Source organism: Dromiciops gliroides, chromosome 5 (genome assembly GCF_019393635.1).
Source record: "Dromiciops gliroides isolate mDroGli1 chromosome 5, mDroGli1.pri, whole genome shotgun sequence".
NCBI lineage: Eukaryota > Metazoa > Chordata > Mammalia > Microbiotheria > Microbiotheriidae > Dromiciops > Dromiciops gliroides.
In genome coordinates, this window is record NC_057865.1 from 14,362,471 (window position 1) to 14,385,131 (window position 22,661).

General features: G+C 44.7%; 1 protein-coding gene across 1 annotated transcript in view; it reads left to right on the forward strand.

Moving 5' to 3' along the window:
* Positions 1 to 431: 431 nt before the first annotated feature.
* KLHL7 (kelch like family member 7) overlaps positions 432 to 22,661 on the forward strand; it is a 48,290-nt gene continuing 26,060 nt past the window's right edge. Inside the window, 7 exon segments of the mRNA XM_043969251.1 lie at positions 432 to 687; positions 15,490 to 15,592; positions 16,374 to 16,467; positions 16,892 to 17,016; positions 21,498 to 21,590; positions 21,593 to 21,618; positions 21,621 to 21,674. Of these exon segments, the coding sequence (XP_043825186.1) occupies positions 568 to 687; positions 15,490 to 15,592; positions 16,374 to 16,467; positions 16,892 to 17,016; positions 21,498 to 21,590; positions 21,593 to 21,618; positions 21,621 to 21,674 (615 nt within the window). The 5' untranslated portion in view covers positions 432 to 567.

Sequence of the window (22,661 nt, forward strand, 5' to 3'; positions counted from 1 at the left end):
TATGGGGTGGGTTGAACCAGGTGACCTCCAAGGACCCTTAATAGACCTTGTGTCTTTCCTTTCTGCCTCAGTTTCCCCATCTATATATGGGGTGGGGTTGGACCAGGTGACCTCCAAGGGCCCTTCCAGCTCTGCGTAGGTGACTTTGTGTACGTTTTTTCCCCTTCGGCCTCAGTTTCCCCAGCTGGAGAAGGGCGCTGGCCCCCGGCACCCAGTCCCGCGCCCGCGCCCGCGCCCGGCGGTGACGTGGGTTCGCGGCGGGCCCTCCCCCCTTTCTCCCTCTCTCCCGAGCCCTCCGGGAGACCCTGTGCGCAGACTCGGCGGCCGGGCTCACGTCTGGCCGGCCCAACGTAGCGGGGCCTCCGCGTTCCAAGGGGCGGGGGCGGGAGGGGCCCAAGGCGGGCCGAGGGGCGGGGGAGGGGGCCCGGGGTGTTCCATCTGCCGCTCGCAGGGTTGAACGGGTGTGTGTGTGTGTGTGTGTGTGTGTGTGTGTGTGTGTGTGTGTGCGTGCGTGTGTATGCGTGTGCGCGTGCGCGCGGGGTCGTGCCGCGCGTGTGCCCAGGGAGGATGGCAGCGTCCAGCGCGGAAAAAAGCAACAAGAAGAAAACCGAGAAGAAGCTCGCGGCCCGGGAGGAGGCCAAGCTGCTGGCGAGCTTCATGGGCGTCATGAATAACATGCGGAAGCAGGTACCGCCTCCGGGAGGAGGGGCAGGGCCGGGGAGGGGGGGAGGGGCAGACCCAGGATGGGGGGGAGGGGCAAGGATGGGGCACCCTTCCCCGCGGCCCTTCCGGGGCGCCCGCCCCTTTCCTCCCCCTGGAGTCTGACCACCGAAGGAGGCCCTGGGGCACCGCGGATCCTCCCGTCGTAGCCCCCTGGCTTCAGAGTGAGAAGGGACCTTGACTTGCCCAAGGTCACCCAGGGAGTGAGAGGCCCTACTGGGATTCGAATTCAGGCCTTGTGACTCCAAGCTAGCACTCTGCGTCAAACAAGGAGCATCTATGGTTGTTTAAAAGAAAAAGGCACACCATTCGACTTGCTGGCGATAAAAAGACAAAAGTGAAACTGACCCTGCCCTCAGGGAACTTACTTGGGAGTGGGGGGAGGGGGTACACAAAACCAAAGTGAAACTGACCCTGCCTCCGGGAGTTTACATAAGGGGGGGGGGGAGAAGGAGGGGGAGAATACACAGACAAAAGTGAAACTGACCCTGCCTTCAGGGAGCTTACACTGTGGTGAGGGGAGGGGGGGTACACAAAACCAAAGTGAAACTGACCCTGCCTCCGGGAGCTTACATGGGGGGGGGGGAGAAGGAGGGGGAGAATACACAGACAAAAGCGAAACTGACCCTGCCTTCAGGGAGCTTACACTGTGGTGAGGGGAGGGGGGGGTACACAAAACCAAAGTGAAACTGACCCTGCCTCCGGGAGCTTACATGGGGGGGGGGGGAGAAGGAGGGGGAGAATACACAGACAAAAGCGAAACTGACCCTGCCCTCAGGGAGCTTACACTGTGGTGAGGGGAGGCGGGGTACACAAAACCAAAGTGAAACTGACCCTGCCTCCGGGAGTTTACATAAGGGGGGGGGGGAGAAGGAGGGGGAGAATACACAGACAAAAGTGAAACTGACCCTGCCCTCAGGGAGCTTACACTGTGGTGAGGGGAGGGGGGGTACACAAAACCAAAGTGAAACTGACCCTGCCTCCGGGAGCTTACATGGGGGGGGGGAGAAGGAGGGGGAGAATACACAGACAAAAGCGAAACTGACCCTGCCCTCAGGGAGCTTACACTGTGGTGAGGGGAGGCGGGGTACACAAAACCAAAGTGAAACTGACCCTGCCTCCGGGAGCTTCCTTTCTCTGTTTTGCGGTGGGAGCCCGAGGGTTCCTGAGCTGCTGCCTGGCTGGCTGGGCAGGGAGTCTTGCTCTTTCTCTACACCTCGGCTGCCAAAGGTGCAATGGAAAGCGCACTGGATTTGGCATCAGAAGACCTGAATTTGAATCCTTCCTCTACCAGGTCCTAGTTGGGTGACAAGTCACTTCACTGCTCCCCGTAGTTCTCCTCATGTCCCCTCCAGTTCTGCATCTGTGCTTTGGGGCACATTTCTCATGGTGCTACCAGGGAGGGGATTAGGGAAGGCTGCTTTATTCTACTAAATATTGATGGGGAAGGGAGGGGAGAGAATCATGAGAGCAGGTAGAGACTTCTCCTTCTGTTTCTGTTTATCCAGAACAGAAACATTCACCAATAATCGTGGTGGTGCCTCATGGAAACAGTCGTCTCCCAGGTAGTCGTGCTACTATCTTTTCTCCCCGGGCCGGTGGAGAAAGGAAGGTGTGTTTTGGGAAAAACTCTGGTGATGAGTATAAACTTTAGACTGCTCCAGACTCATGAGCTGTTTATTCAGACTTGCCCTGACATTCAAGTCCCTTCCTCTGACAATCCCAGGGCAGATCTCAGGAGCAGCTGTCTAGGACAAATGCTGTTTCAGCCAGACTGGAGTCATCACAGTACTCTTCTCACTGGGCCTTCACCCATCTACAAGCCTCTTCTCTTGTCCTTCCAGCTCCGCCCCCCCCCCCCCCAAACCTTTCTCCAGGAAGTCTTCCCTGAAGCCAGTGCAGCAGTCAGTCAGCTTCCACACACCTCTCAGCATCTGGCCTGAACTGTAGCTCTTCCTGTATGAATGTTTCCTCTATTGTTGTATAGGCCCCTTGAGGTAGGGACTGGATTGGTTTATCATCTTTCTACTCCCAGCACAGAGGGTTTGGAGGGAAAGAGAGAGTAAGAAGTCTGTTTTGGACCCATTGAGCTTAAGATGACTCTGGGACACCCACTTTGAGGTGTCCAACAGGCTGGTAGTTGGCAGCATGGGACTGAAACTCAGGGGAAAGACTGGGGACTGGATGTGGGGACCTGGGAGTCATCTGCATAGAGCTCCTTCAGCCCCTGGAAGCTGAGTAGGTCACCAAGAAAAGAGGGTTAGAGTTAGGGAGCAGAACAGAGGGCCCAGTGCACACAGTAGGCACCTATTAAATGTTGGTGGAGTTGCACTGCCACCACCCGCTCCAGCACTCTTTGGTTTGCAATGGTTGTCTTCCTCCTGCATTGTTTGCGTTGCTTTCACCCATGGGAATTAAGAACATGAACAATGGTAGGCAGTGGGCAGTTAACTTCAGTGAAGAGGTCAAATCTATTGCTCTTTGTTGTTGCTTTGTAAGTTTGGCCCATGCACATGGGGGAATGGAGAAGCCTGGCTTTGGAGAGAGAGAGCCAGGATACCGAGTGCTGCTCTCTTCATTGAGCCAACGGACTTTGAGTACATGCAGCCCTCTGCTTTGTGCAGGGAAGCTGAGGCCCAAGGGTGGTACCTGACTTGCAAGGGTGGTACAGAAATGTTAGTAGGCTGGTAGCTGACCAGTGTGCCCTGGAAGGCCACAGAGAAGGCCAGAGGCCTGGTGTCCAGGCCAGAGGAGATGATGACTAGGCCTGCCATTCTCAGCCCTAGTCAGACCACCTCTGGAATATGGGGGGGCTAGACTGGAGGACATCCAGAGGATGGCACCTGGGGAAGATGGGATAAGGGCCTCAAGCCAGTGTCAAATGAGGCTACAGGAAGAAGTGGGAGCGGTTTTTTGCCTAAAGAAGAGAATCCTGGGAGTGGGGGTTGGGGGAATGGTACCATTCTTTCAGGATTTGAAGGACTGTCATGTGAAAGAGTGATGGATTTGCTTGGTTTGGTCCTGAGAACAATGGGGAGAAGTGGCAGTAAGGCCCCCTGGCGCTCGGGGGAGAGCTGCCCACACTGACCAGGGGCTATCTCAGCTTGGGGCTGGGGTAGGGTCCCACTCACCCACGTTGTTTAGGTAAAGGCTGAAGCAGGGCCCTCCTCTTGTGGTGGAGACACTTTCCTGGGTTTGGGCTGGATGACAGCTCCACATCCTATGGACAAAGGGTCTGAATGAAGTGATTTCTGGGATTCGGGTGTTAGCAGGTGGCAGGTCTTCCATTTGGATTGAAATGGTGGTTTGGGTCCTCCACAGGTATCCGACGTCGCTGCCTCCTCTCTCCAGGTACCCGATTCACTAACTGAGCTAAATTTATGAAGCTTTTACCTTATGCCGGGTACTGGGCTAAACACGGGACCTAGAAATACCAGCCAGGAAGACAGTCCCTGCCCTCAAGGAGCTTACAGTCTGCCGTGGGAAGATAGCTTATATGGCAGCACTAGAAAGCAGGGACCCATGTGGCAAGGAGGCTTCAGACTGTGGCTCGGAGCATTGGGTCCCAGCAAGAGAAAGCAAAAAGCTCCCCTGGCAGAGCTGGGCAGGGCCAGGGTCCGACCCACGGGTGATGCCAGAGCCACCACCCATGCGTGGCCACAGAACCAACTCCACTCCAACATGGACATCACTTTTGGATTTTTCACATACTTTCCATTTTTTAAGCAATATCAATTTCAGGCAAAGTAAGGAACAAAATTCCAAATAAAACCTACAGATCCCAACTATTTACATTTCAATAAAAGTCCAGCACTTGACCCAAACCTTGTTTGTTCTCTCTTCCCTCCCGGCTTCTGCTGTTGTAGTCTGTAGGTTTCTTTGCTGCTGTGAGAATGGCCACTTCTGCAGTGCAGTCACATTTTGTTACACACTAGGCAAACCCCCTCTTTGGTCACAGAGGGGCTTCCAGTCTTTCACAATTAGAAGTAAAGCCGATACAAATCTTTTTGTACAGCTTGGCCAACTTCTCTATGCTGAATCCTGTTATTCTCTTGTACATGTCCTCCTTTGGTGCCCCTGGACTCTGGGACCCGCCACTGGACAGTGCCTTTGGAGGACCAGCCTCCCTCAGTGCCTCCTGTGTCCCAGGCAGCCGGCGGATAGCTGGAGCATCCCGACCAACCAGGGATGGGCCACTGAGGTGAAGCAGAGACGGCTTGGCAGGGAGATCAGGGACCTGAAGGATGGGATCCCTTTTCTCATCGTATCTATGTTTTTACATGACTTCTTAACGAAATGTGGCTGAAAGAGACCAGAGGACACACCACCAATTAGACAGCTTTACTTAGGTGTTGGTTTGGGTTTGGAAAAGCAATAAATGAATAGAAGCACCGTTGTTTCCAAACAGCAGGACATTTGCCCTCCATTGCTTTCCGTCTGCCCTGCTCCAAATATCTTTGGAGAGATTTGGATGGGCCGCCAGAGAGGAGCTCTGGCATCTACTTCACTGCTTCTGGACACCGTTGGCCCTTGAGCAAGCACTTAACTTATCTCAGCTTCCTCATCTGGAACCAGGAGACCAGAGAAAGGACCCCTCCCCACCCCCACCAGGGTCCTTCTTCCACCCTGGGACTTCTCCTTGTTTGTGTACTGGAACCCTTGGGCAACCTGGCCAGGCCTATTGGCGCCCTCTTAGAATTGGGTTGTTACAGAATTGCAGGAAATGCTAAATTTCAGTTAGAAATGAGTGAAAGTAGAGATGTAGGGCTTTTTCCCATACTAGTTCATAGAGCCATCCAGAAAGTCTGTGCACCACAGGTTGAGAATTCTAATAACACAGAAAAGATTTTGGGAAGAGGTGATGAGTATGAGAGCAAAAAGAGGGAGCCAGAATTGGAAGGGAAGGGGAGGGAACAAGCATGGATTAAGCACCTACTATGTGCCAGGCGCTTTCCTCAGTACTTTACAAAGATTCTCTTATTTAGGCCATAAATGAGGTCTAATTTCTGTGTGGGCTGTGCTGTAGAGCCCAAGCAGGGCACGGTTTTCGGGCAGCAAATGTTAGAGTTCTTTGGTGGAAAGGGGCGTAGGGTCTCACACATGTACACATATTTATATACATATGTGACTATATAAACAGATTTTATATAGAAGAGATACAGATATTTTACACATACATACATAACCTCTTTGGCAACATCAGAATAGACATTCTACACATTACATTCTTCAGGTAGAGTGAAAGCTCTTTGAGGGTAAGGATTTTTTTTTCCGTCTTTGTCATCCCACTGCCTAAGATTTGCCTGAAGCAGGTACTTAATAGCTATTTGACTTGAATGAGCAGAAGTGAAAATAACCTCCTTTAACTAGCCCCAGAAATTAGAATGGGCTGAGATGTGTCACTGTCTTTCTTGATGCCTCCTAACTTCCTCCCTCCTCCTTCAGTCAAAGAATATCTGCCAAAGAACAAACTTCCACAACAGTCAAAGGTAAATGAAGGAGGGGAAAGGCCTTCGCTAGGCATTGTTTTTTGTAGTTGTTACTTCCTCATTTTTCATAAGGTAAAAAAGTTTGATTTCTTTTAAAAAAGCCTTAACACCCCCCCCTCCTTTCAGGGAAGAAATGGGGGCTACCTTAGTAGTAGTTTGGGTGTCATTAAGTCAGGATGTCATGGACAGAGCCCCTGGATGCCGCCAACTAGCAAGTGAGATTAACTGGCATCTTGGTCAGTTTCCTTGACTATAGATACATGAATCAGACAAGGCCTCCAAAGTCCAAGGGATTTTGAGCTAGAAGGGATGTTTCATGGGTCTCCTAGTCCGAGCCCCTTGTTTCTCAGATGACAAATGAGACTCAGCCCAGCCTTGACCTTAGGAAGTGGCATCACCAAGGCTGGTGGTAAATTGCAGAACTCAGATTAGGGCTGTTTGTGGCTTCTAAATTAAAAGCAGGCTGCTTAGATGTTGAAAGGTAAAAATAACAAGGGGAAAATACCTAAATTATCTTTCTGATAGTTCCAGCAAGACTATTTTCTCAAAGGCTGCTTTTCCAAGCTAGTGGCTATGCCAATAAGCTCTGGTGCTTGGCCTGAGTTAGATGATGGTCCTGTCCATTGAGGGTTGTTTGACCCTCACTGGTAGCAGAGACATTCAGATGCAAGAGCAGAACACCATCAGAGGCCCAAGTTGTTTAAAAACAAAGATGCCACAACACTATATGTAGTTGGTCCTTTTTCTTCTTCAAGTTAGCCAGGAATAGAGAGGGAAATTCTCATTCATCATCATCACCATCCTCTTTTAACATCAGTTGGCAGAGAGTGGAGAAATCTCATGAAGCTGAGACCAGCCAGAGAATTCAGAAGAGAATTTCTCAAAGATTGATTGCTGCAGAGAGAAGTCCCATGAACTCTTTGGCATGATATCTTATTTATACAAGGATGTTTGTGTGTGTGTGTGTGTGTGTGTATATATATACATATATACATACATACATATAGATAGATATAGATATACACATATATATTTAAACATCCTTGTCAATTTTTAACCCCTCCCCATAGTGGAGAACCAAGAAGGGCTATTAAACAAACCCAACCCCCGCCAATCTCATGTGACTGCTCACCTGACTGCTCACGTGAGCCTGGCCTCCACACCTCCAGGCCACCATCTCTTGGAAAGTCAAGAAGAAGCCTCCTTGACTGTTTAGCTGGCAAGGACTCTGCTGGTCAGCAAACATTGATCAGAGAGCAGAGAGAGTCGTGATGCTTTCCTGATTCTGTCGTGGTCTTATATCAGTTGCTCTCCTGTGTCTTTACTATGCTCACATTAGATCTCGTGGCCGTGTGGCTCTCACTGGGGGCCGTAATGGGCTGTCTCTGTCAGGCTGAGGGGCTGGAGGTTGGAGTTCTGTCTAAACCCCCAAATCCCAATAAATGAATGTTTACTAAATGCTTGCTATGTGCAAAGACTCAAACTATCACATCAGGGATACAAAGTTGATTAATAAGTAGCCTTTTCTTGGCCCGCATCCATTTCGATCTCACAGTAGCAATGGCCATCGATGGTTCCCTATTCCTTCTCAGTAATCCCCTTCCCTTGGGCTACTGAGATACTAAGTTACTTTCCACTGTCCTTTCCCTGACTCCTCTTCATTTGGTACTTATTGTGGTTCTAATTTTCCTCCAGTCATCTCCTCCAGTCTTTCCTCCTGCCATTTTCTCATTCATTCCCAACCCTTTAGTGTAACTTTCTTGGCTACCTTCAGAATCTATCGGATAAACTGACTTCCATCATCTGACTCCAACTGATCTTTCCATTGTTCTCGTTCTTGTGTCCCTTCCCACCCCACTCCATTTTTCTTTTTCCAGGGCCCACCTCAATTTGTCACTTCCTATCTCTTTATTTTTCTCTCCTTTTTGGAATATTTTAATTTTTAATTTAATTCATTCTAACTTAATTAATGTTTTTATTTTGGTTTTACATAACACCTTCATTTTCAAACATATCTTTTCTCCTCCAGTCATTCTTTGTAACAAAGATTGAGAGAGAGAATAGAAGGATTTATTAAGAGTGCACTGCTAAGTGATTTACACATATCTCATTTCACAACAACCCTATGAGGTAGTTGCATTATCCTTATTTTACAATTGAGGAAACTGAGGCACATGTAAAGTAAGTAACTTACCGGGGGTCATACAGCTAGTAAGTGTCTAAAGTGGGATTTGAACTCAGGTCTTTCTGATGCCAGGCCCAGTGCCCTGTCCAGTGTGCCACCTAGTTGCTTCACTTGTTTATTTGTATAAACTGTTCTGTTTTGCTCACTTGATTCTGCATCACTTTATACAAGTCTTTCTTGGTTTCTCTGAAATGATTTTCATCATTTCTTACAGTAAGATAGTATCATTCCATCACATTTATATACAGAATTTATTTAGCCATCATCAGAAACTGGAGCAGAGATGATGGCAGGTGATGTTCCAGGCAGGGATACGATAGGAGAGAGGGAAGTGGGAGCTCTTGATAATGGTCTCAATTTTTTTTTTTTTATTAAAGCATAAGTTGATGTTTTCAGCAGAGAGGTTAGAGAAGATAGTGGAATGGAAGGCTTATCCTTCTGCTTTTATGTATATTCCCAGGACTCTTAGCATAGTGCCTGGGACACAGGAAGCTTAATAAGTACTTTTTGGCTATTAAGAGAAGAAAAGTTTTGGAAGAACTGATATGGTGGGGAAAGTGGAGCATGGGTAATAAATTAGGAAGAAGGAATAGGATTGCCTTTCTGCACTGAGGGCTCCATTGAGATTACTCTCTATTTGTAGTAGACTCAGCTGTTGTTCAGTCATTTCATTTGTGTCCAACTCTTTGTGTCCATTTGGGGTTTTCTTGGCAGAAATATTGGAGTGGTTTATCATTTCCCCCTCCAGCTCATTTTACAGATGAGGACACTGAGGCAACCAGGGTTATGTGATTTACCCAGGGTCACACAGCTCATAAGTGTCTGAGGCCAGATTTGAACTCAGGAAGATGAGTCTTCCTGCCTCCAGGCCTAGCACTCTATCCACTTTGCTACTTAGCTGTCCCAGTCAACACAATATTGTTATTCCTCTAGTTCTGTGATCAGGAGTGAAGGAGTCAGATGGCAGGAGTAATCCAGAATTGGGATTTAGTAAGACATGAGCAGTGATAGTATAAGGGAACAAGAAATTCAACATGCTAGCACAGTAGAGAGTTGGACTAATTCACCAAGGTCAAGATTAGGAAGGAAGGAGAATTTGGCCAGAGGGATGGATAGCAGAATTAGAGGTCATTGTAAGGGGGCAGAACAGGTTTAGGAATCATTGGGCATAGGAAGAGATGAAAAGAGAAAAGATTCACATTGGTTGGAAGGAAGTTAGAGTTCTCCAATATGGAAAGGAAGAACTTGGATTTAGTACCAAGATCAAGGTGTGTTTTTTGAAATTAATTACTATGGCTATTACTAGATGTCAGTTTTGAGTAAGTATATTTTAATTTAATATTGTATATCAGTAAAGAATTGCACCCTAACTTCTCATGGTCTTGGTCAGTGTGGTAGAGAAAGCAGGGAGAGAGCCTCAGCATGGCAGTTAGTGAGAGCAAAAGAAAAGCCCTAGTAGACTCATACTGTCTCTCAGAGAGACAGCACTTGGTCTCATGGAGACCCAAGAAAGTTCAGAAGACCTACCAGACCTTGAAGACAAAGAAAAAAAAGAAAATATCTGCATAATTGAAGTCAAAATATGTGCAATGTATAACATTTGTTGATCCCCCACCTCTGCCAAGGGAGATGGTATTTTTCAAGTCCTTTATAATTTCACAACATTCATTTAGATTTCTCTGTGTAGTTGTTCTTTCCATTTACATTGTTGGAATCACTGCAGGTTGTTTTCTAGGTTCTGCCTCTTTCACTTCGCGTCAATTCATGGATCTCTATCTAGGTTTCTCTGTCTTGACCACATTTGTCTTTTTTTTTTTCTTTTTTTTTTTTTAGTGAGGCAATTGGGGTTAAGTGACTTGCCCAGAATCACACAGCTAGTAAGTGTTAAGTGTCTAAGGCCGGATTTGAACTCAGGTGTACTCCTGACTCCAGGGCCGGTGCTCTATCCATTGTGCCACCTAGCTGCCCCTTGTCTTTTCTTATGGCACAGGAATCTTCCATTATACTCATGGACCATACCATGTCTAGCCATTCCCCATATTTGTTTCCAATTCTTTGCTCTCACAAAAAGTGCTACTATAAATATTTGGGTATATTATAGATTTTCTTTTATGAATGATCTCCTTAGAGTATAAGCCTAGTAATAGAATCTCTGGATTTTAGTCTCTTTATTTACAGAATTTGAAATTTCTTTCCAAAGTGCTTGTACCCATTCACAGTTCCACCAACAATGCATGATTAGTGTGCCTATCTTCCCACAATCCCTCCAGCATTGACTATTCCTATCTTTTGGCAACTTTGCCAATTTGCAGGGTCTGAGGTGAAAACCTGGAGTTACTTTAACTGGCATTTCTTTTTATTATTGGTGACATGGAACATTTTTCCTTATGGATGCTAATAGTTTGCAATTTTTCTTTTGAGAACTGTTTGTATTTGGTCACTTGTCTATTAGGAAATGTGCACAGTACTTGCTACCTTACCTGGGCCTTTAACACAAAATATGGAAGGATATTAGCATATATGTCTTGCTTCTCCTATTTGATCAGAAACTGTGGGAAGACAGGGCCTTTGTGTTTAGCTTGTGGCCTAGCATAGCATTTTACACACGGAAATCTCTTAATATATGGTCCTTAGATTCAGTGGAAATAGTCCTTTTGTTGGATGAGCATAGTAGAGAAGACAAATTACATAAAAATACTGTATTTTGCTTTGTTTTCTAGTTAAGTGCATAGAGAGGTCCCAAAAGAAAGAGCTCTCTTCAGATTAAGGGGATCAAGGAAAGAAATCTTTGTGGAGGGAATGGCCTCACATTGGACCTTAAAAGATGAATAGGATGCCAGGCAACAGAGATTGAAATTGGGAAGAGGAGGATGAAATCTCTAGGGTGGGGATGGTGAAGAAAATATGCTTAGATGGGTCCCTGCTGGGTACCTGTTAGTACTCTAAGCCTGTCAGCCATGTAACAATGTTGAGAAAGTATATTTCAAGCTATTATAATGATTCAAATGTCCTTACCATTTGCTCTCAAGTGCAGAAGCCACCAGTTGTACTTTTGCTGTTACTTCTTAGAAGCAGCTTAATGTAAGGGAAAGATGGTGGGATATAGAGTTAGGTCTAGAGTTTGAATCCTAGTTCCACTACTTATTACCTGTGTGACATTGGAAAACTTTCTTAACCTCTCTGGGCTTCATCTTTCTCATCTGTAAAAGGAAAGGATAAGACTCAATGACCTCCAAGATCCCTTTCAACTCTGAGAGTCTGATTTTGTAATAATAAAATGGTAGAGATGGGAGATGCTGTAAGAGGGAAGGCAGTGGGCAGTGGCTCTTGGGTAAAGCCAGTGAGTTTCTTGGAGAAGGTAGATCTTCAGCCTGAGGGATGGCTAGCATTGGGATCAGCAAACAGAAGGGGATGGAGTGGTCCTGGTCTGAGGGTGGGGAGAATAATATGAACAGGGCATGAAGCTAGAGAGGTGTGTGTTTGGGGTGGAGAAGGATAAAGAAAGGAGGTGAGCTAGACTTGGGAAGAGCTTGGCAGCCTCCAGTCAGATGAATAATATCAATTGTCTCTAAGGATCAGGCATTTTGCTGGGTTCTGTGGTTATGTAAAGAAGCTTAACATATGAGCTCAACCCTCAAGAGGCTTATGGTTTTGTTATTTTATTTTATTTTATTTTATTTTGGTGAGGGAATTGGGTTTAAGTGACTTGCCCAGGGTCACACAGCTAGTAAGTGTCTGAGGCCGGATTTGAACTCAGGTACTCTTGAATCCAGGGCTGGTGCTTATCCACTGTGCCATCTAGCTGCCCCAGATGTGTTATTTTATTTTATTTTATTTTATTTTATTTTATTTTATTTTATTTTATTTTATTTTATTTTATTTTATTTTATTTTGGTGAGGGAATTGGGGTTAAGTGACTTGCCCAGGGTCACACAGCTAGTAAGTGTCTGAGGCCAGATTTGAACTCAGGTCCTCCTGAATCCAGGGCCAGGAGGCTTATGGTTTTGTTGTGGTGGTAACATGCAAATAAAATGACTAACTCTATCAAGCAGGTACGAAATGAGAAGCAATGGTGGAAGCAAGGCAGGCAGGTTACTTTAGCCTGGGTGCATTTGGAGGTGCCATTTGAGTTGGACTAAGACTTGAACTTTGGATTGAATCAAATCCAGTAGGGATCAATGTAAAGTCTTATGCTTGGGTATAAGAAATCAACTCCACAGGGCGGCTGGGTGGCGCAGTGGATAAAGCACCGGCCCTGGATTCAGGAGTTCCTGCATTCAAATCCGGCCTCAGACACTTGACACTTACTAGCTGTGTGACCTTGGGCAAGTCACTTAAGCCCCATTGCCCTTAAAAAAAAAAAAAGAAAGAAATCAACTCCACAAGTGTAAGATGATAGAGACTTGGAGAGAGAGCCTTGGGCAGGGAGGGAAGATCTGGGTTTTTTTGTGGACAGCAAGTTCATTATACATCAACAGTGTGAGGAGGCAGCTGAAAAAGCAGATGAATGAAGCACTTACTATGTGAAAAGCACTGTGTTAAGCTCTGGGGATACAAATAGGAAAGTCAGAGGATCTCACATTCTAACTGGGGAGACACCGTACCAGGAAGGTTTCAGCTACAGGTGAGCAAGGAAAGTCTTATGGTCCTTAGAGTGTAGCAGGAAAGCAGATGGTCCAGCCTCATCTTTAAAGTCATTTCCACAGATAAAATTCTGTCTCGATGTGGAGCCATTTGACAGGCCTGTGGATTGAGGTGATGAGCACTTTCTTTTCTGAGTCTTTAGTGGCTGTAGGCCCAGCAGGAGCAGGTGCCAGGCTCCATCTCCCTAGAGTTTGTTTCCCAGGATAATGGCTGAGGGCACTGGGTTCTTGGGCTCAGAGTACTGGGCTGAGAGCAGACGGTAGCCTAGACAGTGGCAGGACTAGCATGGGTTATTCAACTTGCAGTCTGAATTGGGGGGGAGGGGTCATAGCTTCCAAGAATAGAGAAGTGCTATTTCCCCCATCCTCTGCCTTGGTCAGATATATTTGGAGTCTCGTGGCTCCCAGATATTGGGAGCCACAACTTGAGAAGGACGCTGATAAACTGGAGTGTCCAGAGGGCAGCAACTGGGATGGAGAAGAGCCTTAAGTCTATGATAGAGGAAGACTGGTTGAAGAAACATATATCACGAAGAAGCGAAGACTCAAGGCAGACATAATAGCTGACTTCAGGTATTTGAAGGACTTTTGTGTTGGAGAACAATTAGCCTTGTTTGATCTTAGCAGGCAGAAGCAGGAGCCTTGTGGGAGAAGTTGCAGAGAGAGATCCCAGCTTTGGGTCATGAAACTTCCTAACAACAAAAGGTTTCCTTCCAAAGTACAATGGCATGCCTCCAGAGGTAATGGGTTCTCCATCTCTGGAGTCTCCAAGAAGAGGTTAGATGAACACTTGTTGGGTATGTTCTAATGGGAATTTCTTTGGCTTATAGGTTGGACTGGATTGGTTGGACCACTGATATACCTTCTAGTTGTCAAATTCTGTGATTCTATGAAATGGGCAAAACAGGAAAGGCAAATAGAAGAGATGGATGACATGAGCTGTGACAGAGGTGCTTGGGAGGACAGAGAGTCCCCACCTAGCCAGAATGAAGTGTTCACTGTCAAACATGAAGGCCTCTGATGAAGGGCTTTGGGCTTGATTTTCTTGGGAGCATGGAGCCAGTGAAGGCTTTTGAGGGAAGGAGCGGCCTTCTGAGAGGCATCTATGAGAGCTCAGTCAGCCTTGATGGAGAGGCCAGTTGGAATAGTCCAGACATGACATGATGACGGTGGGATTAGACAAGATGGGAAAACACTGAAGGCAGAATCAGCCAGGACATGGTGACTGACCAGTTGTGAGGAAGTAGGCTGCTCACACCTCTAGGCGTATGGGTTGGTATCCACGGTTTGCTCCTGGGATGGGAACTTGTCTTTTAAAATTCATTGTTAAAGAAAATGATCGCTATACCCTTTGTTTCCCTGGTCCAGCTTGCTTCAGCAAGGGCTTAGTAAGCTTCTGTTATGTGCCAGGCATTATTCTATACCCTGGGCGACATAGACAAAAATGGCAGCCCCTCCCCCATGGGCCATTGATGCGAGGGAAACTAGGAATGGATCCTTAAAGGAAGGAGCACTTGAGTCCAGCCACAAAGGGATTAAGGAAGTTAAAATGTGTTCCAGGAATGGAGAATAGCTAGTGCAGAGGCTGAGAGATGGGAAATCAAAAGTCGTGTAAGGGAAACAGCAAGTAACCCATCTTGGCTGATGGAAAGTATGAGGGGGAATAGTTGTGGAATCAGTGTGAGAAGGCAGGTTAGGGCCCAAATGCCAGAAGCATTTGTGTTTTGTCCTAGAGATAAGAGTGAGCCATTGAAGCTTCTGAGGCAGGGAGGTGACATTATGAATGGGAAAATAACCCCATCCCTGAGAACATTTTTAAGGGCTCTACAAAATGTTTTTCCAAGAGAACAGGGTATTGATATATGATATCCTGATCACAAAGCACATTGTAAATCCCTGTTTTCATGCTTTTCACAGTCAGACCCTATGGGTCATCTTTAAAATGAATATGATCTAATTGCAGGGGACCCAGTAAGGAAGGATGGTACCCACCTTCAGAGAGAGAGTCGATGAGTTCAATGTGCAGAGAGAAACAGACATTTTTGGATACAGCTGACATGGGAATTGGCTTTGTTCCATGATGCATATTTGTTACAAAGGCTTTATTTATCTTATTTTTTTACATTTGCAGGGGGTAGGGGCATTAGAACAGAGAGGGAGTTAGTGATAAAGGGTGCCAAAAAAAGGAAAAGAGAGTCATCGAACTGTTGTGTGGGGGTTTTTTAATGCACAGAATATTCCAACAGAAAGATCAGAAACAATCACAGAAGGAAGTTACATATTAAATTTGTCCTCTAATTAAAAGGAAAGGTCAGCTGAACATGAGAGATTTACAGTATCACGTATTGTCCTTTTCTGGTTCGCATATGGAAATGCTCATTTTATTTGATATTTAAGTTCAGAATAAACAATTTTTAAAATAAAAACGAGTATGATCTTTCTCTTTAAATAGAAAACTCTGTGTGATGTGATTCTCATGGTCCAGGAGAGAAAAATCCCTGCTCATCGAGTTGTTCTTGCTGCAGCCAGTCATTTTTTTAACTTAATGTTTACAAGTAAGTATCTAAAGTAAAAAATAAATCCATTTTGCTGACCCCGTTTTTAATAAAGGGCACTAAGAAATAAAGGTGACAATTATGGAGACACTCAGGGGATGGAGTCTTGCAAAGCCTTAGTGGTGATCCATCATGGAATCCCTAGCTGTCATGGTGTTAGGCCAGATGCCTTAATTGTTATTAAGAAGTGCTTTGGAAGTGAGGTTAGTCCTACCCACAGACTTAGGGCCCTGTCGGTGGTTTTCCTGAGATTTTCCTTTTGGGATGTACTAGAGAAGGGAAAAAACAGAGGAATACCACTCTGACCTGACTGGCGCCCTAAAGCAAGAATTAAATTTGGAAAAGTTGAAATCAGTCCAAACTCACTTGTCCTATTGCAATTCAGCTTCTGAAAGTTGTTTTTAGGACTAGTGGAAGCCAAATGAGCCAATTTTAGAGGTAATATTTACCTTCTTTCAAAGGTACTTGTAAGTAATATGGAAAGCAAAAGATGTTGCACAAAGCCAACTCCTTCATAGAAAGCATTTTTACTTACTGAAGACTCTGATAATATGCAGAAAGAACTGTGTAAGCCTTAAAGCCCTAGATAAATGATACCTACGGGTCTCCCTATTGTTACTGTTAGGGATAACCTCCTTTTGGGAAATGAGTGGGTTGCATTTCTTCTACATTAACTGCATCCTGGAATGTCCCCATTGTTGACACACTCACAAAGTCTTTGCAAGCTGGTAGGAGCACTGGGCAGGGTCAAGCACAAGCTACTTGTCCCTTCTCCTTTTAGCCAACATGCTGGAATCAAAGTCTTTTGAAGTTGAGCTCAAAGATGCTGAGCCGGACATCATTGAGCAGCTGGTGGAGTTTGCTTACACTGCCCGGTGAGTGAAGGAGGGAAGGGTCCTATTTTACACCAACCATGTGACCTTTGTTTAAGTGCCCCAGCCTAGGCTTATGGTTGAGGTACTTCATAGACTGAGTTCCAACATGTTTTCATGGGCAGTGCACAAAGTAATCTGCCACCCAGGTCTTCATTGGTGGGGGAAGGAGGGGAGTGTGGGATGCCTTCTTGCTCCAGAAAGACTGAACAGAGTTTGGTGTAGAGGCAGAAGGAACAGGACAGAGAGAATGCTTCCAGGGTCAAACTCAGCACCTCTGATGTTGTAGGTGCCTATATAAAGCAATACTCAAGCAATGTTCAATAATTCAAATGTTGGTTTTTATTGAAGATGCCATGGGGAAGACACTGAAATGGTGCATGTGGCTTATGGAAAAGCACATTAACTTTGAACGTTGTGTTTACAGGATCTCTGTGAACAGTAACAATGTGCAGTCTCTTTTGGATGCTGCAAACCAGTATCAGATTGAGCCTGTGAAGAAGATGTGTGTGGATTTTTTAAAAGAACAAGTTGATGCATCCAACTGTCTTGGTAAGGAAATGAGACCCTCTTAGAAGTCAGTCCTTTTTCTTGTTTTGTTGTTGTTGTTGTTGTTTGTTTTTTGGTGAGGCAATTGGGTTAAGTGACTTGCCCAGGGTCACACAGCTAGTAAGTGTCAAGTGTCTGAAGCCAGATTTGAACTCAGGTCCTCCTGAATCCAGGGCCGGTGCTCTATCCACTGTACCACCTAGCTGCCCCGTCAGTCCCTTTTCAAGGCAATTTGAATTAGGCTCATGTCCCCTGGCTATTATTTTTATTATCTGGTGAACTTGTAGGACCTGGGTTCAAATATTGTATCTGCACCTTCCTGGTTGTATGATCTGGGCCAAATCGTTCCATGTCACTGTGCTTCCCTCAGTTTCCTCATCTGGAGAATGAGGAGGTTGGACTCGACGGCTTTTGAGTTCCCTTTTTGCTCTAAAGTTTGGTCCGATGACATGTTTTGGTGGACCGCAGAAAACTAAAAACTTTCTGTAAGCACAGGAGCCCACTAATGCAGGGAATCGAATCATCTTGCAATGTACAAGAACTTGTTCCTTGATGTACAACAACAAGAGTTACAGCTCCTGTCACTAAAGCACAATTTCTGTCAACATGTTAGTCAACAACAGGATTTCCCTGGGCTCTAACGAAGGTAATGTTACAGGGGGCCTGGCACAGGATTCTGTGTCTTGTGGCTCCTAATGAGTCCTTTTGTAGCTGGCAATGCCAGACTGACGGTGGGAGGGAGGAAGCTATGAGGGGTGGAAGAATAATCACGGCTCCCATTCAGCTAGCCCTTGTTATCTCTGTATCCTCACTCCAGCCCAGGAGGCACAAAGGACATGTAAGCCTGTGATCACTCTCTGCTGTGGCAGAGAAAAAGCACCGGACGGAGAGCAGGCACTTCTGTTTTCTGGGAGCGCCTCTGTGGCTAATTAGCTGTGGGACCTGGAGCTTTAGCCTCTCCTGGTCTTAGTCTCCCCATCTCAAAGATCGGGGAAGCTTCTTTTCGTTTCTAACATTCTGGGATTCAATTTAGCAAACATTTATGAAATATGTACTATGTACAAGATATTGGAGACAGACAGAAAACTGCCTGTATTTTGGGGGAGCTTATCTTCTACTGAGGAGAAGCAACAGCACAAGCAAATAAATTCAAAAATAGTTGGCTGATATAGAGGAAAATACCTATGGAAAAGAAAAAAGTATTCATAATGCCTGGTAACAATCTCCATATGTATTAGGGCTCAGTGTTAACTGCCCTCATGTGTTGGTGATCACCACTCTTTCTCCTCTAATCTCCTAAATTAATCCCCTGACTATACAGTTTATTAGCAGTATAACAAACAATAAAACAAAGACCCAAATAAGTATTTACAAAATATCATCTGTGAGAAAGGTCACAACCAGTTAACTTTAGCTATCACTGTAACTGCTGACTTCTCAGTTCTGGAAAGAGTCTCACCATTTAGTTCTCTCAGGGTACCAATTAAAGTCTTTTCCCAAGTATTCTCTTTACTTTCCTTCCAAGATAGAGTTAAAATAGTTCTCTCAAGAAAGAAGTTCTCTCTGTACCTCACTCAGTTTCTCTCCAGTCATTTCAGGTAACTCAACAGAAAGTAAAAAACTATCTCCACAAAGGATGTAACTCCAAGGTTATATTGCCTCTTTTTGTTTTGTTTTGTTTTTTGGTGAGGCAATTGGGGTTAAGTGACTTGCCCAGGGTCACACAGCTAGTAAGTGTCAAGTGTCTGAAGCCAGATTTGAACTCAGGTCCTCCTGAATCCAAGGCTGGTGCTTTATCCACTGAGCCACCTAGCTGCCCCCCATGCCTCTTAAAGATACAGTAATTCTCAGTAGGTAAGCCTCCTGAAGCTAGTGTTATTGTAATGTAAAGTAATTTCAAGAGGGAGAAAATGTTAATAGCTAGGAAAGACCTTGTGGAAGAGGCAGTACCTGAGTTGATCTTTAAAGGGAACAGGGATATATAAATGAGAAGCCCAGGATAATGAGAACAGAGAATTTGTAAAGGGGAATAAAATAAGACTGGAAAGATAGCAGCCAAATTATGGAAGGCTTGAAATGTTAAGCTGAGGAATCTCAGATTCAGGTTTTCTTCTTATACAAATAGTCTGAATGATCTTATAAGTTTAATTCATTTAAAGAGATTACTTTTTTTTTTAATGCACTGCCAGACCTGATGAGACTCCTTGCACCTAACTCAGCCTCTTTCTTTCTCCTGCTTATCAGCCACATGTCCTTGCTCATTCTAATGTCCAGCACTGCTCAGGCTCTGAAAGGTAGAGGGCTAGTTTTGCAAGGTGGTAGTGACAGCCATGCTGAGAGGCTAGAGACATCTGGCTAACGTAGAATCCCAGACAAATCTGAATATGACTTATCTGTGTTACTTGCACATCCAGGAGCCAAACCAGAAGATAGTGGAAGAGATTCCTGGATTTTATAAGGATCAAAAATCTTTGATAGCACAAAAAGAAAAAAAATGTGGTGGAAATGTTGACTTGAAAACTTTGTAAGGGACATTCTTTCTCTTTGCCTGAGTCATGGTTTGCTGGGCCCTTACACACAGAGCTTGAATCTTTGTGTACACTGAGCATCTACAGAATTTGAACTTCAAGAGTCTTAGAACACTAGGATCCTAAAGCTTCCATGGGCCACTTCCCTCATTTTATAAATGGAGAAACCTAGTGAGCCCCAGAGAAGTGAAGGGACACAAAATGTTTTAAAGAGAAAAAACATCATAACTGATGAACACATTGCAAAAGTATGAAAACAGATGCAGTGTACCACACTTGTGAACAAGGGGCATGTCACATCTCTTCTTTCACATAAGACTTGTTCTTTAAAATTTTGTACCCTTGAATTGTGTGTGTGTGTGTGTGTGTGTGTGTGTGTGGTCACACTTTCTATTTATATTATTGTAGACATTGTGTAGATTGTTTTCTTGGTTCTGCTTATTTAGTTCTGCATCAGTTCATACAGATCCTCCCATGCTTCTCTGTCTTCATCACACACATCATTTCTTACAGCCCAGTCACATTCTATTACATTCATGTATGATATGTGTTTAGTCATTCTTCAGTTGAGTGGGTAGGCATCTGCTTTGTTTCCAGTCATTTGCTATTACAAAAAAAAAAAATGGTGTTATCAATATTTAGGTGTATATGAGGTCTGTCTTCTTAATGACTTCCTTGTAGTGTAAGCCTATTAGTGGAATTCTTGGGTCAAAGGGTAGGGGCATTTTCCATAGTAGAGACTTAAAATAAATTCTTGTTGCAGCAGCTCTTTTCCTCTATGTCCTAAAGGCTTTAGTTTTAGATGATATTTTCATTCATTGAACTGGCCAGAGCCCCTTCTAGCATCCTTACAGGCAACTTTTTAAGGAACAGTTTCTCTTCCTAGGCACATCAGTGAATTGTAGTAAGGAGAAAGCAACCATTGGGGAGACTTTTGCTATCACTATTATTTTATCTTGCAGTTCACAGAGAGAGTAAGGCAATCTTTTCTTTTTTGAATATTTTGTTTAGAGATCCAGAAATTACACTTATGCCTACATACATATTTTTAATTTCTGCTTCTTCTGGTCTAGATAGTGGTTGGGAATGGCATGTGTGACTGTGAATGTATATGTGAGTGTGTGTGTGGAACTATGAATGTGTGACTATGCATATGTAAATGCATGTGACTGAGTATATGTGACTATGTGAGTGTATATCTGTGTGCATGTGTGAGTGTGTGTGATATTCTGGTACAAGGTTTTCTTTCCCCTGCTCTTCAAAAGCCCCTCCAGTGTTTTTAGATACCCCTGCCCTTTGGTTCATTCCTAAAATATTATCAGAGGGTTAGAAAGTTCACCTCACTGCATCTAAATCCTCAGTCATCAATAGGTAGCATGGGTGACAGGGATGACATGGATACATAAAATCCATTTCATTTCAACTTTCATTCAGTCTCTCCCATTAGAATGTAAGCTCCTTGAGGGTAGGGGCTGTTTTTACTTTTTTTTTTCTGTCCTCAGAACTTAGCATAGTGCTTAGCGCATAGCGTGTTCTTGTTGATGGATTAATAAATACATTTAAATTTGAAAACAATCTTTAAAAATAAGCAGTTATTTCCTCCTTTATCAAATCTTTCCTTAGAGATATTAACAAATAACAAAGACAACTGATGGGAATCATACTTTCCCCACTCATCTTCTGGATGTATGTGACTGCTAAGATTAAATTAGGATCTATTATTCGTGGCTGAATCTAAGTTTGTTTGTTTATACATTTTAGCATAAAATTTAAAACAGCTTAAAAGAAACCTGTTCCCTGTTTTTTGCTTTGAAATTGAAATCTATGAAATTGATCTACAGTGGCATCATTTTCCTATTTTCACTGGCCACAGTTGCTATTCCTCTGTGCTTGTCTTTCTAAATGTAGCTCATTGGTTGGTTGTTCTTTATCTTTTCACTTTCCTGCTATGTGTAGGTATAAGTGTTCTAGCTGAGTGCCTTGACTGTCCTGAACTGAAGGCCACAGCTGATGACTTCATTCATCAGCATTTCACTGAAGGTTACAAAACAGTGAGTTCCTACAACTTGATGTTAAACGCGGGTGACCCACCTTCTGAACCAGGATACCCTGACTGTGAGAGCAGAGGATCAGGTGAGACTCTGACAGCATCTGGGTGAAGGAGAGAGGGGTCCTGGGTGCTGAAAAATCACCACCCTCGTTGGGGGGTTTTGATCACCCAATTCCCCATCAAAGCATTGATTAAATCTAGAAATGTAAGATGAGCATATGGAAAAGGAGCGATTGAGGAAGATTGGTTGTGACTGTGATGAGAAATGGGGGAAGAAATGAGGTTTTGAAAGACTAGAACACCTGATTAGAGGACATATGGGTACAGGCTTGTAAAGGAAGCTGTTCTTTTACTCAGAGCCGCTTGGTGGCATGGTGGATAAAGCAATGAACTTGGAGTCAGTAAAACTTGGGTTCAAATCCAACATCAGACATTTAGTGAGCTGTGTGATCCTAGGCAAGTCACTAACCTTCCCTATCTTCAGTGTGTTCATCTATAAAAGGGGATAATAGTGGCAACTACCCCCAGGCTTGTTGTGTAAGATAAATGAGAAAACACGTAAAGTGCTTTGCCAACCCTGAAGAGCTGTACAAATACTAAAATTATACCTGGAAACTTTAAGGTTTATAAAGCACTTTCCCATCAGCAACCGAAGTGAAAATGTAAATAGTATTCTTTCTATTTTGCACCCCAGGAAATGAGGCTCAGAGAAGGAAATGACTTTTCCAGGGCCAATGAGCTAGTCAGTGCCCAGACTGGGTGTGCATGTACCAAGATGATGCTGTGAGCACCCAGCAGGAAACTCTGTTCTGGGCATTTCTGTTGGCAGCAGGTTTGCTCTACTCTGCTCCGTTCCCTTGGAGGCAGGAGCACACACTTATGGGTAGATGCCCTAGCACAGAGCAGTTTTCATCACGCAGGGTTAATGGCTATTATACTGGGAGCAAAACAAACTGTCCTCATTGGTATTAGACTTTTGCCTGCTGAGGAATGACCACACCCCACACCCTTTGGATTAGTTAAAAGGTCAGCTCTATACCCTCCATAAGTGCCCTTGCTTTATGCTAATA